The following is a 23,817-nucleotide window of genomic DNA, read 5'->3' as shown; positions in this document are numbered from 1 at the left end:
ACATAACGGATCAGATTCAGCATTATGAAGGATACCCTTTCAATTCTGTGATTTCATTTCTGAGTTAGATTCTGCACTTGGAATCACTCTTGGAAGAAGACACCTGACATCTAGGCTTTGCTCTCTGTTTTGAGTGTACCCCCACGTCAAAGTCTTTCAAATATTCTGGATTGAAAATGAGATTTCAAGGAAGTATTTAATTGGAAGTGGGTATTATTCCCTTTGAATTGCATCCAAAGCTGCAGTTTTTTAACCTTTCAGTAACTTAGTATCACACAAATCTTTTTCTAATTATACAACAGCCAACATATGTTAATTTGTAGAATGAATTCTGTTTAATTACAGCAAAAAATATGATGGAAACCAAGCTCTGAAGAAGTTATACAAAGGAATCTTTAAGTTAATATCATTTTCTTTTAGATTGTACATAACTCAGCACCTACGAATCCTTGTGAGCCATCTACTACAAGTTTTACTTTTATTTAAATCACACGACCATGAAGAACGAGACTTAAAAGAATTTCCTGAGTTGAAAAGAACAGTCCGCTTACTTTATCAAACTCGACTGCTTTGTAGATGAGTGCCTGTTATCTGTAGGAATTCTATCATTTGCCATCTTAAAAGGTGTTTGTGAGTTTGTACTTTTTAGTTGTATATTGCAGCATATCAATGTACCCCAAAACCTAGTGGTTTAAGACAAATTATTTCTAGAGAGATAAAGCGACTTTTCCCAAAGCCCTGCTAAGCACTTATCTTACAAAAGTATTCTGATATGGATATTTGCATGGAATTTCTGCTTTTATATATAAGGTATGTAACACCCTATAACTCACTGTCTCCTCTTCTTTGTATTAAGATATTTCACTGGGATATAATTTGGGGTATGTCAAACTATATGATCTGATTTAAATGATCCTGGGTAACTGAAGGCTTCCACCGTGTACAAATGCTAAAGTCGAAATAAGTGAATATTCGTGCTAGGGAAGAGAAGCCCTTCTGGAGCGGAAGACTCCTGGACTCTCTTTACTGCCCCGCTTACCCTCTCCAGAATTGGGTGGAAAGTTAAAGGGTGACTTGTTTGACTGGAAAATGTGGGAAGAATAAACCAGGCAAGCTCCACCCACCTGCTCACCCCTCTTCCTGGGGAAGTGACCTGTCTGTCCACAGAGAGCGTGGCTGTGCTCCCCGCTCCAGACTCCTGTTCTGTGGAGCAGACCCTCCGTCCCTCACCCTCCCCAGCCCCACTGCCAGTGTGGGGGCAGAAGACTGTCTCATTCCGATGTTTAGTGCTAGGAAGCCCAAAAGCATCCTCTGGTGTTACCTTTGTCAGCAAAAATGGTGATAATTTGATCTCCTATCTGCAAACTCTTTGGTCTTTTTTCCCTCAGTTCAGAATTCGGGGGGATCTAGGAGGGTACAGTTTACAGAGTCACTGTCAAGCCTCAACAACTCATCATCATCACAACAGCAACTATTATGATTAGTAACTCTTGTTGAGCACTTGCTATATGTCAGGCTCTCAGTTTACTACATTTTCACGTGTTATCTCATTTAATCTAATTAGGACAAAGCCAAGCCACAGAAACCACACGATATAACTGGAACTCTCAGTAGCTTTCATAGTTGGCCACCATGAAATCCTCCCCTCCCTGCATGCACGTGCCTCACCCCACATCACGAGATGGGGTCTCCTTCCCCTCCCTGTGACTCTAGGCTCACCTTAATGACTCACATAGATAGGACGCAGGGGCAGGGAAAGTTCATTTTGGGACTTCGGAGGCCAGGCCTGAAGAGGCCCAGCAGATTGCACTTCCTTTCTCTGGGGAAGCCAATCCCCTACAATGAATCCTGAATGATGAGAATAAGCTGGAGCGAGGGAGCCCTCATGGAGGAGCACAGAGGAGCCAGACACAGGAGTGAGAAATGTGTAAACCAGTAAATCACTGGTTTAAGTCACTGCGTTTTGGGGCAAGTTGACACACAGCAACTGAAACAAAATACAAACTTGCAGACGCCCTTTAAAATGGCAAATGCACCATTGCTATGGTGTAACAAGAATTTTTAAAGATCAGTAGATGATTTATGAAACCATCAAGTCACGATCTATTTGGACACAGAGTACCTCTATGGTCCAAGTCACGCTTTCTTAAATGTCATTCTAAATGAGCCACTTTCAAGGGACAAACGATACCATCACCTCAAGACATCAGCGCCACTCTTATTCAAAAGGATAAAAGCTCTTCGTTGAATAATCAAGGTGATCCCTCTCTATTCCCTGTAGAGATCTCGCCATCTCTTTGCCTCATATTCCATTACCGTAGAGAACAGTTTCTACACCCTGGCTCTCCACTCCTTCCTCTGGGGGGCCCTCCCAACCCCGCATCCTCAGCCCCAAGCTGGCATACTCACCCTCATTGTCTCTTTAACGCTCTGCTCATATCTTAGCTCAGTGCCCATCACATATAATTTATGATTCACGTAAACTCTGTGAGAGCAGAGACCCGCTTGTTTTGTTACTGTTGTATTCTAAGCACAGAACAGCACCCATATGGGGTGGGGGCTTCATTCATTGGCTTATTAGTGGTTGAATAAGTGAATGAGTGAATATGCCTTCCCTCCCACCCCGGGCCAGATACTGTTTCTTGGGATTGAACATCCGATAGCACTTCTTTCATTCTCTCCCTCGTGATGGAGGGGCTGGAAGCCTGGAGGGTCCTAGTCGTACTTGTGGCCAGGGTCCGAATGCAATCCCATTCTGCCAGATGGACAATCTGTGTGAGATCTGGAGGGCAAGGGGAACCAGGGAGGTTCTTCTGCCACCAGCTGTGGTTGACACTCGGGTTCAGCGCGTGCTTGTAGAAGCCAGCCAGCTACCCAGTCCCCAGCGGCAGCTGTGATCCTGGCGGTGGCTTCTACATTTTCCTGCCCTCTGGGTGACAGCTTTGGCAATGGGACCTAAATGCCTAATGGTGCCCCTGACTTTCACTCCTTCAACCCTTACATTGTTTCCTACAATATCTGGAACGGCTTTTATTTTTACTACTGAGTTCTGATAGCTTCACGGCATTCCCTTGAGGGCACGAAATGCCTTGTTCCTCTCCGCATATCCATACCTGCAGTGTCTGGATCACAGTGGAAACTAATAAAGATGATAAGGATAATAATAGCAAACAATGTTTAGTAAGTGTCCAGCACTGTTCTAAGTGCTTTACGTCTATTAGCTTATTTAATCTACTCAATAACCCTGTGAGGCGGGTACTACTGTCTTCTTTTAGAGATTATGAAACTGAGAACAAATAAGTTAAACAACTTGCTTAAGAAATCACTGCATTACACGGTGGACTGAGGAGTCGTCAAACCTGGCTAGTTTGGCTCTCAAGTCTGTACTTGTATCTAGTATTCTCTCCTGCCTAAATAATGTTTGCTGAAGGACTTGAAGACTCAACCACTAAAATTTTATAATTCATTTATTATAAATGTCCTGTGTGCATTTATCATAAAAGAGCCAGCCGTTCACGATATTTTCCTTTAAGACTCTCAACTTTGAAAGATATTCTTGCAGCATCAGAAGAGTATATAAATGTTTCTTGTGCTTAACTACTTTTCTAATGGCTCATAAAAACAATGAAAAAACAAGGAGCCTGGATATTAGCATTGTAGGAAAGGTAAGAAGAACCATGGTAAAGAATATTCATAGGTTTCTTGCGAATTTCTTGACACACATCGTTCTGCCTCTTGTCTGGGAGCACAAGCTAAAGCCAATGGCCATTGGATGCAGCAACTGTAGGGATTATCTCTCTCTTATTACTGCGGCTTCTGCCAATTGGAGAATAAGCTTTCCGACCAAGACTCCAAAGGAATGGAGAAGAGAGTCAGGGAAGATGCAAAGACGAGTAAAGTAAAAAGTCTAAGTGGGAGTGGACTCAGCATCCAATCATTAACATTGTAGACAAAAGTGCACAATCTTCAAAGATGACCAGTGCATAAATCTGTGTGTGGGGGGGTGGTGAGGGGATGGGAAACAAACAAAAGAGGCATTGGAGGTATCTTTCTCTCCACTCCAGATGTCTCCTGACACACAGAGGGATCTACTAGTAGCCGTGGACAGGGCCGGCACTTATTCCTCAGGGGACAAGTGTCTTTATCTGATGGATGCATTTGGAAGGAAAATCTGAGCACAAACAGCCCAGCCCCTTCTTTCTCTCTTGTAAGTAAATCTGTCATTCTTCTCAGCTCCTCTGTATCTTAAATTTTAGAGGGCTCAATTCTGCCCATGGGGAGGGGTCTGGACTTTGTCCACTGCTGATAGTGATGGGGAGGGTAAGTCTGTGCAATTCTGAGGTTCAGTACTGGGAAACCCACTTGCCTCAAGTTAAAAGCCACATTCCCCAGTAAAGAGCTACAGCCCTTACCTGCAATTACAAAATCCTCCCAGTGTTGAAAACAATTTTTTTCCCCAATTCATCTGGCAGCAAAACCTGAAGTGACCTCAGTCGATGGTGGCGAAACCTGACCTTGATGGACATGACGCCACTTACAGTCCTTATTACCCCACTTAGAGCTATGTGTCCAATACAACAGCCAATAGTCACATGAGTCTATTTAAATTTAAGTCAATTACTGTGAAGTATTAAAAATTCATATTCTTAGTCATACTAGCCACATTTCAAAAGCTCAACCGCCATATGTAAATAGTGCTCTCACACAGAATAATGCAGATAAAGACCCTCAGCATTGCAGAAAGTTCTACAGTACAGCACTTAGTCATGTTTTCTTATAAACATATTCATATCTGGTTATCAGATATTAATAATAATAAACAGCATATGCACCATTTTCCCCCTAAATCTAAAAAAATGTGGAATTGCAAAATCGCATCTGGCCCAGGGGATCACAGATAAGGAGTACTGGCCTGCTTCAGCTTTTATTAGTTATAAAGGCAATATTTGGTCTTTTTTCAGGTTTAGACTTTACCTATTACGGACTGAAGGACTGTATCCCCCCAAATTCACATGTTGAAGTCCTAACCCCCCACAGTGTGATGGTATTTTGGGGTGAAGCCTTTGGGAGATAATGGTTTAGATGAGGTCATGAGGGTAGGGTCCCATGATGGGACTACTGTCCTTAGAAGAAGAGACACAAGAGTTCTTTCTCCCCCATATGAGGATGAGGCAGGGACTGGAGTGATAAATCCACAAGCCCACAGACGTCAAGGACTGGCATCAAAGTAGGAAGAGGCAGAGAAAGTTTCTTCCCTAGAGCCTTCAGTGGGAGCACAGCCCTGCTAACACCTTGATTTCAGGCTCTAGACTCCAGAATCACAAGACTATAGATTTCTGTTGTTTAAAGCCCAATCTATGGTAATTTGTTATGGCAACCCTAGGAAATTAAGACAGATTTTGGTACCAAGAAGTGGGGTGCTGCTCTAACAAATATCTAAGAATGTAGAAACAGTTCTGGAACTGGCTAGAGGCTAGAAGCGTTTTGAGGTGCATGCTAGAAAAAGCCAAGAATGCCATGAAGGGACTGTTAAAGGAGACTCTGGTAAGAGCGCAGAAAGAAAAGAGGAGAGCTGGAGAGATGGCTTCTCAGAGAATACATAAACAATCATGACCAGACTATCGACGACAAAGGCCTTCTGGTGACTCTCAGAAATGAGAAACATGTTATTGGACAATGGAGAAAAAGTGACTTATAAAGTAGCAAAGAACTGGCTGAACAGTGTTTTGTGGAAGGTAGAATTTAGAACCAATGAAACTGGATGTTCAGCTGAGGAGATTTCTAAAGAAAGTATTGCAGGATTGGCTTGGTTTCCCCCATCTCTTTATAGTAAAATGAGAAAGAGATGAATTGAAGTAATAACTGTTAAGCAAAAAGGAACCAGAACTCGATGATCTTGAAAGTTCTCTGCCTATCCATATTGCAAAAAACGTTGTTCTGAAAAGAACAGTAAGGGTGTGGTCACACAACCATTTGGTAAAGAAATGAGTATATGTGTGAAGCATGGACCGTCCCCCCTTAACCCCCCCGCCCAGCAGAAACACGGCCAGTGTGAACTGGAGGAGACAGGTTGACAGAAAGGAAGGCTGTCAGACCTCTTAGGCCCTACAGGACTGGAAACACAGGGCTACTGCCTGTGAACATGTGTTCTTCTTGAAGACAAAGGAAGAATGACCCCAAAGATTCAGAGGTCATCAGGGCTGCCTCCTTGGTTTCAAAGTTGGGGGAGGCATCACCTGGGCTTCAACAGGGGAGGTGGCCTCTGCCTAAAGACTTGGGGGCAGGGCCTCCTGGAGCCTGGGTGGGTGATTCCCTCCCGGCAGAGCCATAAAGGTGAGACTGCCACCCCAGCACGTCCAGAAGGCAAAGCATCACATCAAAAAGGATTATTCTAGAGCCTTAAAACCTAACGGCATTTGTCTTGTCAGGTTTCGGATTTGCTTGGAACCCTTCATCCTTTTCTTCCGTCTAATTTTCCCAGTTTTCTCATTCCTTTCGGAATGAAAAACTTTATCCTACGCCTGTCCCCTCATGGTATCTTGGAAGCCTATAACTTATCTAACAGCTTCACAGCTGGAGGGGAATTTCGCTTCACGATGAGTCCTATCTGGAGTCTCACCCACATATTATTTAGCTGAGACTTTGGGCTTCAGACTTGAGAGTTGATACTACAACAAGACAAGGCTTCTGCAGTTGTTGGGATGCAATAAATGTATTTGGCATGCCAGGAGGACATGAATTTTGTGGGAGGGTCAGGGGCAGAATGTTATGGATTGAGTGTTTGCCCCCCCCCCCCCCCAGTTCATATGTTGAAGCCCTAACTCCCAATGTGATCATATTTGGAGGTGGGGCCTTTGGGAGGTAATCAGGTTTAGATGAGATGATGAAAGTAGAGTCCCCAGTATGAGATGTGTCCCTATAAGGAAAGGAGCCTTGGGTAAGAAATGAAGCACAGAAGAGGAACACTATTTAACAGGCCCCTCCAATTTCAGTCACAGGGAGAGAACCGTGCAGGCTCCTCTCCTCTGCGTACTCACGGACAATTCAATTCAGGCTAATCACAGTGGAGAAATTTATATGTGCTTTAGAACCACTGTTCCAAGGAGGTATAAGTGCCATTCTGGCAGAGAGACAGTGGTTAAACGACTGGAAAAATTCCAAGGATTAATAAAGATGCCACAGATGGGACTGCTACGTTGGTGGGAGGTGGGACTAGATGAAGTCCAAGGTCCGTCCACGCAAGACAACGGGGGACAGTTACTCCTCTCCCACACTGGCTCTTCTTGAGTGTCTATCACACAGTGGGGACAGGTCTGATGCAGATATGCTTTTGCATAGGAATGTGTCCTTCAGCGTTCAGAAAATCCTGCCATTTCCTTGAACGCTCCTATGGCTACCTTTTCATGGGGGTAAAGTGGGTCAGGGCAGCTATGGTTCCTTCCTGCTACTCAGCTTCTTGTGGCTGTCAGGCTTCAAGAGGAAGGCCAGCATTGTTGACTACAGCCAGCTGACTTTCTTGACCATATGGGTGTTAAGACATTTACAGAAATCAGGCATGAACCTAAGTACCAAGAGAGATGTTTTGAGGGCCCTGCAGGCTCCAGCTTGTTTCATTCTGCTAGATGAGTTCTGCTAGATGAGCTCCAGCTTGTTTCATTCTGCTAGATGAGCTTAACCTGGTGCCTCAGTTGTCTCCTCTGTAAAATAGGGAGAACACCCTCTGGTCTACCATCCTCACAGGGTTTGAGAACGAAAACCGAACTACTGACTGAGCTAACCTATGTTCTAAAAACATGTATTATCCTAATTACTGATAGGGAAATTTCATACAAGCTCTGTAAAGCAATCTAAGGGAGATCCTTTCTGGATTCTTAAAAGTACTGCTATGAGTTCAACACAGAGAAGCTTTTATTTAGAGCATAAACTGGATTCCCGCTTGTAAAGAAAAGCATGAGATAAAATTCTTTGTCTTAATTTGACAGCGGAGAGGCTCTTGAGTATTGGCCAACAATCTAATACGGGATCGCACCAAAACACAACCATTTGCTTCCTGAGTCATATCCATAAAGATCTGGTGGTAAAGTGCTGTCTCTGACAGAGCATTTACGGAGATCGCAAAGCTTCATGTTCAGGCTCTTAAAAAAAATACCTATCTCTGTCTTTTCTATTTAACATACCCTCGGCTCTCCATTTGGGATAAAAGTTGAAGTCCTGCTCCTATTGCAATTTCTCAGGTAAGAGTCACATTTCTGGGCTTTTAAGATCAATGTTCAAGCTGCCCAGCTCAGTGACCAGAAGGCATGATTCACCCCCTCTCTTGTCTGCTGTCCTAATGTTAATACACGCTGAAGCTTCTACTGTATTTCAAGAAATGGGAAAACTTATAGAATCACATGTACTGGCTTAAGAAAAATGACATTAATCTTGAATATTAATTCAATATTAAGCTAACTTGATATAAATCCATTATCACTGATTTTTATCCTAGAAATTACAAATGTAAAGAAAAATAAACTACTAATGATATTAGCAGACTTTTCACTGTATTTAAAAACAACTTGTTTAAAGAAAAGTGTTACTTAACTGGTTTTACATCAGCACACTTAACACTTCTTATGAGTTTTTTTTTTTTTAAGCTCAGGAAAATTAAATTCTCTCAAATACTGTTTTATCAATATTTTTAAAAACAACACCGAAAACTTAAGTTGCAAACTTCCTTAGGTCCTTCAACATGCTGTACAGCCCCACAGTTTTCTTTATCCAGATTTAAGTAAAAAATCCTGTAAGACATAGTTCAGATGAAAGGAATTTTAAAGAATGTACTGCAGCTTTCAAAAAGCCTCCTTAATTACTAAGTGCTGTGAAACAGAGTTGTAAATTGATAAGAGGACAGTCATACCCTCCCTCAAAAGTGTACAGCCCTTCTAATACTAATCACTGTGGGTTATCTATCTGATTCTTTTCCCAATCCCTTTGTCATAAGGTGAACTGTACCTGAAATTTCTGCTAGCGTTTTATGAAACAGTAATTTTTTTAGAAAGCTATTTTTTATAGGTCCTCTGAATGCTTTTTACAGGCAACCAGAACCTTGGGTTTTGCAATGATCATTCTATCCATATGACTGTTAACTTTCTTTTTTTCCTTTACTTCTCTGTCAGAACCAAGGCTTGTTAGAGTGTAGCAAGTTTCCCATCTCACACGCCTATTTCAGTCTCCTATAAACTCATCTTAGGGCCAAACACTTATTTTTCTGGGAAAGAGCAACTCTTACAGTTTTATCCTAGCCAAGTCAAATGCATCCTACTTTTTCTTCACTTACTGGGAATGAAAGTTAACGTTCAGGACTGTGAATTGATAGGCAGTGATGAGAGAAAACTGACCACCCGGAGCTCAGCCGCTGTGGTTTGTGAATGCAATAAATCAACAAGTTTTCATTTAGCAGCTACCAGGGCCCCAGCCTTTAGCTGGAACACGACTGAGAAGGCCAAGTTCTAGACCGGGGCCATCTAGCCCAAGATCCAACTGTAGAGATGAACTCATCCTGAACGCTCCACCTGGAAACCAGCGTCAGCCTGTTTCGGGACCGCACAGCGCGTTTCCCCTCGCTCTCTGCGGATCTTGGGTTCACAAGTCTCCTTAGCTCCCCAAGACAAAGGGTCCCACTAGCACACCGGCAAGAGGCAAGCCTCGGGGAACCCCATGCTCTCACTTCGCCTCGGCCTGAACAAGTGGCAGAGGAGGGAGCCCCATTCAGGAATCTGCCGCGGAGCCGAGAGAGCGAGAGGACGTATTATTTGCGTTTCACGATAACCTCGGAGAAGAAACCGCTAAAGGAAAGAAAAACGGGGTGGGGGTGGGGAGTGGCAGGATGAAGGTTCCAGAAGCGTCTGTTAATACCTCGGACATTTCTTAGACCAAGGGAAAAGAACCCAGGGGGCGAGAAATTGGTGTCCCAGGGGAAGTCAGCAGGCAGAAGGAATGAGCGAGGGAAGAAGAAAAGTGATTCAAATTAAAGTCCCAAGCGCTCAGGACAGCCTCGGTATTAGCTAGAGGAAGGGAGCGCCGGGGACGCACGGCGCGCCCGGCTGTGCCATGGCACTCTGGCTCCGCCGCGTAGACGGATAGAAGGACAGACGGAGAAGCGCAAGCAAAGGACTTACCTTCAGGGTTGGCGCTGATGAAGACCCGGACGCTGCGGCCGGCTGGCATCAGGTGAGAAGGCAGGGCGGTGAGGTTCCCAGAGAAAGCCGCCCGCCGGAGCGCAGAGTCCCGGGGACAGGGCAGCTTGGTGCCCGCGCCGGCCGGCCACATTGCCTTCAGGGAGGAAGAGCCGCCGACTCCTGCTTCTCGGGTTCCTGCCCGCGGCTCCGCGGAACGGCTAGGTCGATCCCCGCAGGCGGCGCGGCTCAGAGCCGCTCCGAGCCCGAGGCGACGCGGGCGAGCTCCGTGGCACACACCAACGGCCGGCGGAGAGCGGCCATACGGACCCTCGGGCCCCTCTCACCGCCGCCTCCTGCCCCTCTGGGCGTCAGCCTTCGCTTGTTGCCAGGGCTCAGCGCAGTAGCGGGCGGGAGCGGGAGGTCAGCGTGGCGGCGGCTACGGGCGCGACGCCTCTTTGCGCCAGGAAGCCGAGCCCATGGCCATGTCCCCGCCCGCGCCCGCCGCTAGAGGAGGGGGCGGTCAACGGGGCCCGGACAGAGAGGGCAAGTGGAGCGGACCAAACTTTATCTACAAAAGGCGTCCGGAGTTTATCGCCAGCCGCCTCCCGTGGGGCACAGGAATATCCCGCGACTTAATTAAATTAAGGGCGGTTCTGTTGCGGGGGGCCTCGGGCTGCCAGGGGTCTCCCTGGCTTCTCTGAGGGCGAGCCCGGGCGCTCCTGGCTGCCTCTTCGGTGGACGACCAGAAATAAATTAGCCCAAGATTTCTGCTACTCCTCCTCCAACTCTACTAAGGGTCAAACAAGCCCTGAACATTTTCCAAAACGCTCGCATCCCGGCGTCTGCGCTTTTTTTTTTTTTTGCCTAAGTGCTGGGAATTCCGCCTCAAAGTTAGACGCACCACGGAGCCCGGACTCCCAGGGATCGAAGCACCAAAACTCGGGACCGTCTCGTGCGTCCTGGAGGAAATATCACCGTCGCCGTTTCTCTTGGCGCAGGTGGCGAGTCCTGCCGCTCCGTTCGCTCCCCACGCCCAGCAGAGCTGGGGGTTTTTATAGCGAAGCAGCGCCGCTCACGTGCTCCTCGCCGCGTGCTCACGGAACCTTTTCTAGAGCCGATCTCCGCAGCGAGCCCTCCCGAGGTCTCTAAGTCTCCAGGGGTTATTTCCTGCTCCCACCCGGGCGCATTCCCGGGCCATTCCGCCAGCCCGGAGGCTCCGGGGCCCCGCCGCACGGGAGGATGCCGGGAGCCCCGCGCGCCCTGGCGCGCGCCTGGGCTCCGCAGACCAGTGTGGACTCGGGGGAGCGCCGCCCCGCGCAACGTCCCGCAAAGTGCAGGTGGCCACGGATTGGAGCCAGGTGCGAGAGATCAGAGTTGGCGTGGAGCAGCTTTTCCAAGTTCGTGCAGAGCGTGAGTTGGCTCCACCTGACGCTGATCCAACGTGGCCAGACCGCATGGGGGGACTGTTGCCTGGGGTCGGGGCGTGAGGTGGACAGTGCAAGGAGTCTGATCCACGTCCGGGGTGACGTGAGATATAAAGGGACTGAGCCATAAAATTGCCATCTCCGGGCCGCACTTCATTGCACCTCCAAAATTCTGCAAATCCCGGGGCACGAAGGAAGTGTGATTGTGCTGTGGGGTGGCGGAAGTGAGCAGGGCGTGCTTAGAGCCTTAACTGAACTTTGGTCTCCAAACCCCTTATGTTGAGCTTTAGGGCAGGAACTCCTGGCTTTTAGAGAGGAAGAATAGCTTTTCCAAACCTTTGAGATTGGGGAGGGACGGGTGGGCACAGGGTGAAGGTAACTCAACTGCTGGTTTTAGCCTCTCACCTGGGGCTTCTGCTGTAGGCAGCTCCTGGCCTCCTCCTGGCCTGCACTTCTTCTGGGCCCAGCTGGTGGCAGTGAAGTCCTACGCACTGCTGTTTATTTTGTCACCCCGCCGCATCACCAGCACACACTTTCTGGGGTAACCTTTTCGGAGAATTGGGTCTCTGGGTTTTTAAGGCTGCCTCTTCAGTACTGAGAACCAGGGGGGCACACAGCAGTCCTTACTTTGTAATAATTTGATGCAACCAATAAAGAAAACCTTGAACGTGCCCATGTATTAGTTCAACTGATCCCACTTAGCAAATTATCTCCTTCCTCTCTCCAACCTCATTACTCCCAGGTGGGAACTTTCTTCAGCAGTAAGGACAACTCTCTGAAAGCTCTCCTGATGTCCCAGGAGGTTCGGACTGGGCTCTCTGGAAGAGGTTATGAATATGCAGTGTCTATTACAGTATCATCCTTTATGAATATACAGTATTTGTTACTGGAGAAAGGAGAGCCAGGACCACTTTATGCCTGATCTCAGTGTTGTTTATGAGACTGATGAGGAGTTGCCAGATTGTCAAGGGCTCCCCGGCCTTCCTCCTTCTCATCCACCGCCCCGCCCCCCCACCCCGCCTCCTTATCTGGTGGTTTCTCTCTTAAAAATCAAACTAGTGGGGCTTCCCTGGTGGCGCAGTGGTTGTGAGTCTGCCCGCCGATGCGGGGGACGTGGGTTCGTGCCCCGGTCCAGGAAGATCCCACATGCCGTGGAGCGGCTGGGCCCGTGAGCCATGGCCCCTGAGCCTGCGCGTCCGGAGCCTGTGCTCCGCAAGGGGAGAGGCCACAGCAGTGAGAGGCCCGCGTACCGAAAAAAAAAAAAAAAAAAAAAAAAAATCAAACTAGTGTTTGTGTCTTCTGACCTTTGTTTCAGATCTCAAAGTGTTTCACTGTCTTAGGATGACTTTGGGATTTTGGGCAGCCTCTATAACCTAATTAAGTGTTCTCGACAGGCCGAAGTTTAGCATCTGCCAGTGTCACTGCAGACCAAGGATGCAGAGGAGAGAGAATTGCACGGTATCTGTGGGACCAAGCTTCCAAAGGCTCCCAGCACAGCCAGCTTTGCGTCAGGTTGAGCCGGCTGCTGTCTTTGGGTTATCAGGGCGGTTTCTACCTAAGGATACCCAACCTCCCCCTGCCCGCCCCCAAACGCACGCTTCTACCTTCTTCCATTCTGTCTCTTGTTAACATTGGATAGCCTAAAAACAGAGATTCATTCATTAGCATGCAGATGGCATAAGGGAAGAGTCACTCATGGTGCAAACATTTTGTTATGAATTAACTAGATCTGTTTCCCACCCTGAGGAACTGTAGGCTGTACAAGTGGAGGGTGGGGAGGGAGAGAAACTGGAAAGGGAAGGGAAAGAGTGGGCATGAATGTGGAAGGCAGGCCCCGACTTACAGTATGGAGACGGCTCTGTTTTTATCTGTTTAAAACACTTTACAAACATGTTATTATTACTCCCACTTTATACACACAAAAAAACAAGGCTCATAAAAGAGAAATGACTTACCCAAAGTCATATAACTAGTTAATGCTTGAGCCGGGATCCAGGTACTGGGGCCCCTGTCTCAGTAGTCTTTCTAACACAACACCTTTGTTTTCTAATCTTGCCCAGGTCTGACGCTGGCTGGCATCTTTAGTAACCCGAAAAATAGGTGTTCAGGCCTGGGTTCACAGGTGTGGAAGGCTGGTTATCACAGACCAAATAGGAAAGAAGTTCTGCTACAAGATCACACAAGACTAGACTCTTCCAACTTGTAGGATGTTGATCTGATGACCAAGACTTCCAAATTCCTTGTTTCCCTTGGGTCCTGTCTTTTCCTCATAAGACCACAGGTAAACCCATACCATCCCTGAAGTTGGCTGGAGCATCTAGAAAAGCACCTAGAAATAGAAATAGGAAAATAAATGTACATGAAAAATGGGCTTGGGACCAAGCTCGTGATCAGGAACAGGTATTCCCCTCTCCATCCTCTCACTCACCCCACTTTGCAGGCCAGAGGACCACAAAGAGGTTACTATCTTTATAAACAGTGATGCCAGCCCTTGATAAAACAGGGCTGCTCAAAGGTTAAGTTACTGCCAGGTTCATTCTACTCGTAAAGCTAGAAGGATTCCTTGCAGTCAAGGAGTCCAACTCCCCTTAGTATATAGATAGTGCCCCTCCCACAAAGTAATTTTATGAAACAGGAGGAAAGAAAACTAATGTCTAATAATATTGATATGTTAAGCGTCTGTAAGCTAGACACTGTATAAAGCTTTTAATAGGTTTCTCATTTAATCCCACTGTATCTGGGATCTGGGCCAAATACCTCTCATCTTCCCACTTGATGCCCCTTCTTGGACACCGTTGTCCCTTGTATACCTCTTGCGATGTATGTGCAGGTTGCTTGTTCCAAAGTCCATGGTATGCAAATGTACCTCACCTACTTCCCTTTCCTGTGAAAGCTGGTGATTTTTCACCCAGCTGCATGGCTGTATCACATGTTCAGTTCATTCTGCTTAGATAATGGGTGTGGTGATCATAAAGAACGTTGACTCTGACCCAGCAGAAGGAAGATACATCATCCAAACTGTATTGACCTGCATGTACATTTGCATTTCTGTACATCAAATATTCTGGCCTGGATGCTTCTGGACCAGTGTTCTGCATTTTTCCTATTGTGGATAGAAGTGGAAATAGACCCCCTAGTGTTATGAAGATGACCAAATTAACACACCATACTACTGTATAACACAAAATCTAGCCAGTGAAGCCAACCACGTGTTTTTGTGTTTCCCAAACTTGTAGAAGTGTTTTAAACTTAATGTTACATTGAAGTTCACAGTTGCTCCCTGATATGGGTGATAAATATTTGAATCTCTTTGCTGAAATGAGAAATGGCTTATGTAGGGTCACTCAAGCAAGGAATCTGTTTTCCAGAGTTCCAGCTCAGGATATAATCCAGACCCTCAGGAACCCACTTACTTGTTTACAAAATGGAAATTTTCAGTTTATGTGAGATTTGTCAGCGTAACAATTTGCCAACAGAGATTGTTGATTCAGAGGTGTCTGCAGCATGATAGAATTCACAGCAGCTTGGTTTTAAATAAAGTTACACCTTTCTGAAATTGCTATCTGATGTCTTCATGGCTCAGAAATTCTAACTTTATATCCACCCCCTTCCAATTCTGTGTAATGTATTTTCTGAGCAGTCTGCCTCTTACAACCTTCTATACAATTACATTGTTATGAGAGTACTATGTCTGTCATACAAAGTAGAAGAAAGTAAGGTAAGTTTCTTAATAAAAAATCTGTATCATGACATTAGTCACAAATACAGTACCTTTAGACACCCTCTTCTCTCTTCTTCCATCATTTGATACTTATTTGGAAATCACTCTTTACAAATCACTTTCGTACCTGTTAACTCATTTTGATTCTAACCCTGTGAAGTAGGTTTTGGATTAACTATACTCCTACTCCCCATTTTTCTAATATGAAAAAGCGGGTCAAGCAATATTAATGGCATGTCCAAGTTCACTCAGTTGGTGGATGGTAGAACCAGTCTAAAAACTGGATCTCTGGACACCAAACTATAGGTTAATTATAATATGCCACGTGGCTACCAATATATAACACGATCCATTTGGCCAAATCGATAAACATCATTTGCATTTTCTATACATTTTATACTAGTTGTTAGGAAAACCAAATAATATAGTGTATAAAACATTCTGCTTGAATGGCAATGTTAGGTACATTTACATTGGTTTTTATATTTTTACTGAGAAAAAGCTAACTCCATATCATTGAATTCTATTAACAGCTCAGTTTTATGTGTTTTTTGGTTTGTTTTTTTTTTGCGGTACGTGGGCCTTTCACTGTTGCGGCCTCTCCCGTTGTGGAGCACAGGCTCCAGACACGCAGGATCAGCGGCCATGGCTCACGGGCCCAGCCGCTCCGTGGCATGTGGGATCTTCCTGGACCAGGGCATGAACCCGTGTCCCCTGCATCGGCAGGTGGACTCTCAACTACTGCGCCATCAGGGAAGCCCACTGCTCAGTTTTAAAGATGAGTACAAGAGGCTCAGAGAGCTTAAATGAGTTTGTTTGAATATATACCCAGGAGTGGGATTGCTGGGTCATGTGATAGTTCTATTTTTAATCTTTTGAGGACCCTTTATACTGGTTTCCATAAAAGCTGTACCAATATACCTTCCTACCAACAGTGTACAAGGATTCTCTTTTCTCCACATCCTTGCCAACCCTTGTCTTTCATTTTTTAAATAACAACCTTCCTAATAGGTGTGAGGTGATATCTGATTGTAGTTTTGATTCACATCTCCCTGACAATGATTTTTTCATTGTCGTCATTTTTTCATTGGTATCTTTTCATATATCTGTTGGCCATTTGTATGTCTTCTTTGGAGAAATATTGATTTAGTTCCTTTGCCCATGTTTTAATTGGGTTATTTAATTTTACTTTATTTTTTTGCTATTAAGTTGTATGAGTTCCTTATATATTTGGGGTATTTATCCCTTATAAGATATATGGTCTACAAATATTTTCTCCCATTCTGTTGGTTTGTTGATGATTTCCTTTGCTGTGCAGAAGTTTTTAGTTTGATATAATGTCACCTGTTTATTTTTGCTTTTGTTGCCTGTGTTTTTGGTGTCATATCCAAAAAAATCATTGCTAAGATCAATAGATAAAACAATCCTAAAATTCACATAGAAGCACAAAATACTCTGAAGAGCCAAAGCAATCTTGAGCAAGAAAAACAAAGCACATTTGTTTTTCAAATCACATTTACTTAATTCAAATTATAGTACAAAGCTATAGTAATCAAAACAGTACAGTTCTGGCATAAAAACAGACACATCAACCAATGGAACAAAATAGAGAGCCCAGAAATAAACCCATGCATACACAGTCAACTAATCTTCAGCAAGGGTGCCAGGAATACAGAATGAGGAAAGGATAGTCTCTTCAATAAGCATCGTCAGGAAAATTAGATATCCAAATGCAAAAGAATGAAAATGTCCCCTTTTCTTATAACATGAAGAAAAATCAACTCAAAATGGATTAAACCTAAGACCTGAAATTGTAAAAGTCCTAGAAGAAAACAGAGGGGGAAAGTGGTTTTTAAAAATGATTTGAACACTACTTGCTGGGTTATAAGATACTCAGGGGAGTAAAACTGTAATAAATAGGAAGTGGTAAGTCAAAATAGAATTTTGCCACCTTTTCTGAATAATTGTGCTAATAAGGATATGACAATAAAATTTACTAACCATAATCCAATATGTGGTCCAATTCAATTCAAAGAATAAACTATCATTTGAAATCAAGTGTTTGCTTTATATATGGTTTAGATAGAAAATAATAAATCAGCCATCTGTCCAACACAGGGTTTTTGGTGGAAAACAACAGAACTGGTGCTGATTGGCTTAAGCATGTAAGCAATTTTCTGGAAAATTATTGGGTAGTAATAACATTGCTGGGAGGGATGAAAAACCAGGCTTGGAAAATGGGAGGGGACCAGAAGAGGTCAGCTCATTGGATCCACAACGTAGTGTCACAAGAACAGACACTTAGCACTGACACTGCTGCTGCTGCAGCCTGAACGCTGAAGTACACCCCTGCCACCACCAGTACCATTCGCTGGATACCACCACTGGCACCATTGCCACTGGGCACTAGATGTTGCCATCACTATTGCCCTGTAATCTATTACACTATTGCTCTGGATTCTGAGGCCAGGAAGCCAGGGAGAGTGACTATCTGTCCTGCAGGCAGTACAGAGTTTTCTAAGCACTAGAAGGAGGTTCAGAGGTCAGATGGTTAAAACCTTTACACACCTCCCCGAGCAAGTGTACAGTATCTGTTCTTATATGGCCCAGAACATCTGGATGCTGTGGACAAGGGATGAATTGAATGCTTTTTGCATTTCTAGAATAAAATTAGGATAATGATGCTCTACCTCTTTAAGACTCAGATACCTGAAAAAGCTCACCTCTCTTGGACCACAACCAAGAATAACAAAGTGAGCTAAGAAGAATCCTCTAAGCAACCACACTCTATGTTACAATGTTCACACACTGTTGCTCGCTCTCTTGACTCATGGGAGGTCCCAGAGGCTCTCTGTCAGGGTCTCGTCACATGTACTATATTCACAATTCAAACAAGCTGGGTTTTCCTGGTTGGCAGAACCACAGCAGATTCGAGACAATGAATTGGAAGAGGAAGGGCTGCTATCTGGAAATGAGAAATGACTGTTCCCAGCAGAGTCAGAAACCATATGACAGCAGAGGTAATATGTACACACACACACACACACACACACACACACACACACACACACACACACACACACACCAGTCAGTGATCTAGGGACCACTTAATTTTGGAACAGTAGAACTCTATATATCTCAAAATGGGACAGACAAAGAATGAATAGATCCTGAAATTGAGACAGACTAACTTCAGGATATTGCAAGTACTTGGGCATAATTTTCAGTAGCAAAAAACTTAGAGAGTTTAGACAGAAAGGCAATTGGCACTTGTGATATCCAGTAGTAAACATCAAGTAGTTGGAGATCAATAGCAAATGAAGAAGGCAGAGATTCAGTTCTCTTATCTCCAAGAAGAACATTGTAGGGCACTTCTACTTAAGTGCCTGAAGCAGTGGTGGTGGTAGTAGTAGTAGTAATAATGCCAATGACAATAATAGTAATAAAGTAAACACTTAAATGCCTTTCACTGGGCTAGATATGGTTCTATGAGTTTATAGACATTAACTTATTTAATTCTAAGCTGTCATCCCTGGGAAGAAGGCACTATTATTATTCCCATTTTCCATATGAGGAAACTGGGGCGAGGTAATGTCAAGATGCTTGCCTAGATCACGCAGGATGTGGTGGGGTATGTACTTTAATGCAGGCAGTCTGGTTCCAGAGTCTGAGTTTCAAACATTATGATATACTCCATCTCTAGATGCTAGGTAGCATATACCAATGTAATTATCCAGGCAAAGGAGAACTAGCTCAAGACAAGGAAAGTAGGAGGAAACTCAGGTTGCAAAATTTGTCTTAAAGGTAAGGGAATGGAGATAATAGTAAATGAATGTTTACTCTGTGTTGCATTCATTACCTTCATTATCTCATATGGCCTTCCATATGCCATATGATACTGTTACTCATTTTACAAAGGAACAATCTGAGGCTTGGAGAGGTTAAGTAATGATCCATCCTCACAGAACTTGTTAAGCAATGAAGCTGGGATTCAATCTCCATTCACTTACTGCTACAGGGTAGCACTGCCTTTAAACAGTGCAAAAGCCAGTTGCAAGAATGAGGTATTAAAATTGTCCATTCATATATTCATCCATTTTATTTATTTGCTTGTTTTATTTGTTCATTTATTCATTAAACACTTCCTGTTAAGCATTTCTTTGTTCCAAGGACAAACCCTGTTCTCAGGCAGTCCAGTCTAGTATGGGACTCCAAAAAATGTTATCTGTGTAGAGGAAGACTCTAATGAAATGACCGTCAATCAGTTTAGAGGTTTCTTAAACATTACTAAACCCAGTAAGACAAGTACATACTTGAAAAGACATCAGTTGACACTCTAGAAAAAAAGGGCTGCATGGAAGCAAAGAGTCACGATGCCCAACAATGCAAGAGCAAGAATCTAAAAGGGGTTTCATGGGCTCTACTCAAACAGGTAGTGGGCTATAATAGCAGGATGTGGGTTTGGGAAACAAATGGATAAATGCGGGTTCCAATACTGGCTTCGACATTTAGAAATCGTGGCTATAGCCTAATAAATTTTCTTCTCTAAGCCTCAGTGCCCTTCTCTGTGAAATGGACATGAGTTGACTACTTTTCAGTGGTGAACAGTAAACGTGTTAAAGGACTTAGCACAGTGCCTGGTACTCAGGGATGTTGATTATTATTAGAAGAGAAGCCCAGCTAGACATAGTTATTAACTTAAAAGGGGATCGTGACAGCAAAACTATGTCAGATTTTTAAAACTTTGTAGTTTTAAAAAATTTTAATTTATATTGATAAGGTCTAGTAAAAACAAACAAAATCAAACAAACCAGTCAATGACTACAATTCCATTTGAGGAATTTTGGCTGTTTGTGTCTTGTTTCGTGTGTTTGGGGATGAGGGTTGCAGGTCTACCAAAAGGAGCTGAGGACGTTGGATTTTACTCTACAGGCAGTCTAGCTGAGATGAGAAAATCTAGGTAAGACATGAGCTAGAGCAACATGAAAAATGGCAAGAGAAGTACATTGATTCCTGGGCCTGTGGCAAAGCAGAAAAGGAGATCACAGAACGTCAGAAGATATCTTGCAATTTAAAAGTGGAAAACTCATACTGTTCCTGATATTGAGGTCCAAGATCAAAACAGAGCCAGGAACAAGACTCAGAATAGATTCATGCTCAGTAGCTGGTAAATATCCTTTAGCTAGGAGTTGGGGGACTCTAGGAGCCTGGGTCGACGCAGTGTAGGTACTGCTGAAGCTCTAAATGTGAACAGAGGAGGGATCTGGGAACAGGCAGCGTTAATTACCTCTTAGCTCTGGCACTTGCTATTTCCTCTCTAGGCTTTAGCAGTAGCCAGTAGCCTCTGGATTGATCTTTCCATCTTCATCCTCAACTCTCCTGTACAGCTTTTCACAAATATTCTGCTCTTAACTTTTATTTCCTGTCTTCTCTCTACTCTTCATTTACCGATTAACTTTGACTAAATCAAGGTGTAAAACTCAGTATTGTAGTTTTTGGTACTGAATGGCTTCACTTCCATCCTTCAAGGCTTATCCTTTCCAAGTCACTCTCACAAAAGCCTTCCCTGATTTTGCCAACTAAATGGAATCCATCTCTGTTTTGCTCCATCTAATGTTTGCATTACTGATATAAAGGCAAGGTTATGTTGCAATAACAACCAACCTCAAAATCTCTGGGATTCTTTTCTTCAGTATCATACCAGAGGTTCTAGAGAGGGCAATTAAGAAAGTAAAATAAATAAAAGACATTAAATTAGAAACAAAGAATAAAACTTTGTATTTGCAGACAACATGATCTTCTATGCAGAAATCCCAAGAAAGCTACTAAAAAATACTAGAATAAATGAATTTAGCAAGGTTACAAAAATCAATTGCACTTCCATACACTAGCAATGAATAATACAAGAAAGAAATTAAGAAAGCAATTTCACTCACAATAGCATCCAAAAGAGTAAAAGCTCATTAAAAATAAACTTAGCAAAAGAGGTGCAAGACCAAAAGCAACAAGACATTGTTGAAAAAAATAAAGGAAGATCTAAATGAATGAAGATACTTTATGTTCATGGATCAGAGGATTCAGTATTAAGATGGCAATACTCCCCAAATTTATCTACAGATTTAATGCAATTCCCTGAAATTCCAGCTGGTCTAATTCCTTCCCTCCTTCCCCCTTCCTTCCTTCCTCCCTCCTTCCCTCCCTCCCTCTTCCTTTCTTTCTTTCTTCCTTCTTTCTTTCTTTCTTTCTTTCTTTCTTTCTTTCTTTCTTTCTTTCTTTCTTTCTTTTTCTTTCTTTCTTTCCTTCTGCAGAAATTGACAAGCTTACTTTAAAATTCATGGAAATGCAAAACCTACACTAGTCAAATCAATCCTTAAAAAGGAATGACAAGATTGAAGGACTTTACACTACCAGATTTTAAAACCTATTACAAAGCTACAGTAACCATGTGTGGTACTGGCATAGAATAGATACATGTGTGGTACATATATACAATGGAATATTACATAGCCATAAAAAGGAATGAAAGTGGGTCATTTGTAGAGATGAGGATAGACCTAGAGTCTGTCATACAGAGTGAAATAAGTCAGAAAGAGAAAAACAAATATCATATATTAACACATATATGTGGAATCTGGAAAAATGGTACAGATGAACCTATTTGCAGGGCAGGAATAGAGACACAGATGTAGAGAATGGACATGTGGACATGGCAGGGGAAGAGGAGGTTGGGACGAATTGGGAGATTAGGATTGACATATATACATTACCATGTGTAAAATAGATAGCTAGTGGGAACCTGCAGTATAGCACAAGGAGCTCAGCTTGGTGCTCTGTGATGACATAGATGGGTGGGATTTGGGTGGGCATGCAAGGGAGGTCCAAAGGAGGGGATATATGTATACATATAGCTGATTCACTTTGTTGTACAGCAGAAACCAACACAACATTGTAAAGCAATTATACTCCAATTAAAAAAAGAATAGAATTAGAAGAATAGAATTAAGAGACCAGAAAGAAATTCTTATGTTTATGATCAATTCTTTTTGATGAAGGTGCCAAGACAATTCAATAGGAGAAATAAGAATCTTTTCAACAAATGGGTCTGGTGCAACTGGATATCAACATGCAAAAGAATGAATTTAGACCCCTACTTCACACCACACGTAAAAATGTTCTTGAAATGGATCATAGATCTAAATGTAAGAGCCAATGCTATAAAACTCCTACAAGAACTCATAGGAGTAAATCTTTGTGACCTTGGCTTAGGCAAAGTTTTCTTAGATATAACATCTAAAGCACAAGTGATAAAAGAAAAAATCAAAACATTGGACATTGTCAAAATTAAAAACCTTTGTCTTGCAAACATATCATCAAGAAAGTGAAAAGGCAACCCACAGAATGGGAAACAATACTTGCAAATCAAATATTTGATAAGGGACTTGTGTATAGATTATATAATGGACTTTTCTAACTCAATAATAAGAAATATACCAGTTATAGGGGCTTCCCTGGTGGCGCAGTGGTTGAGTATCTGCCTGCTAATGCAGGGGACACGGGTTTGAGCCCTGGTCTGGGAGGATCCCACATGCTGCAGAGCAACTGGGCCTGTGAGCCACAACTACTGAGGCTGTGCATCTGAAGCCTGTGCTCCTCAACAAGAGAGGCTGCGATAGTGAGAGGCCCACGCACCGCGATGAAGAGCGGCCCCCACTTACCACAACTAGAGAAAGCCCTCGCACAGAAACGAAGACCCAACACAGCATAAATAAATAAAAATAAATTAGTAAACTCCTACCCCCAACATCTAAAACAAAAAAGAAATATACCAGTTATAAAATGATCAAAGAATTTACTAGACATTTCTCCAAAAAAGATTTACAAATGATGAATAAGTACATGAAAAAATGAACAACATCATTACTCATTAGGGAAATGCATATCAAAAGTATAGTAAGATACCATTTCATACCCACTTAAATGACTATAATAAAAAAAGCCAGACAATAGCAATTGTTGGTAAGGATGTGAAGGAATTGGAATCTTTAAGCATTGCTGATGCGAATGTAAAATGATGCAGTCACTTTGTTTTTGTTGTTTTTTAAAAACAATTAATTAATTTTTAAAACTGCGTTGCGTCTTCGTTGCAGCACATGGGTTTCCTCTAGTTGCGGCGAGTGGGAGCTACTCTTCGTTGCGGTGCGCGGCTTCTCATTGCAGTGGCTTCTCTTGTTGCAGAGCACGGGGTCTAGGCTTGCGGGCTTCAGTAGTTGTGGCTCGCAGGCTCTAGAGCACAGGCTCAGTAGTGGTGGCGCATGGGCTTAGCTGCTCCACGGCATGTGGGATCTTCCAGGACCAGGGCTCGAACCCATGTCCCCTGCATTGGCAGGCAGATTCTCAACCACTGCGCCACCAGGGAAGTCCCTGATGCGGTCACTTTGGAAAGTAGTTTGGCAGTTCTTCAAAATGTTAAACGTGATTATCATATGATCCAGCAATTTCACCTAGAGCAATT

At 43.6% G+C, this 23,817-nt stretch overlaps 1 protein-coding gene across 1 annotated transcript in view; it reads right to left on the bottom strand.

Moving 5' to 3' along the window:
• The window catches only part of NWD2 (NACHT and WD repeat domain containing 2), a 203,043-nt gene extending 192,311 nt beyond the window's left edge, over window positions 1–10,732 (bottom strand). Inside the window, exon 1 of the mRNA XM_079920327.1 lies at window positions 10,161–10,732. Coding sequence (XP_079776453.1) covers window positions 10,161–10,311 — 151 coding nt within the window. The 5' untranslated portion in view covers window positions 10,312–10,732. The remainder of the gene's footprint in view (window positions 1–10,160) is intronic.
• Window positions 10,733–23,817: the final 13,085 nt, after the last annotated feature.

Source organism: Stenella coeruleoalba (assembly GCF_951394435.1).
Source record: "Stenella coeruleoalba genome assembly, chromosome: 4".
NCBI lineage: Eukaryota > Metazoa > Chordata > Mammalia > Artiodactyla > Delphinidae > Stenella > Stenella coeruleoalba.
This window is presented reverse-complemented; position numbering and strand designations above follow the sequence as displayed.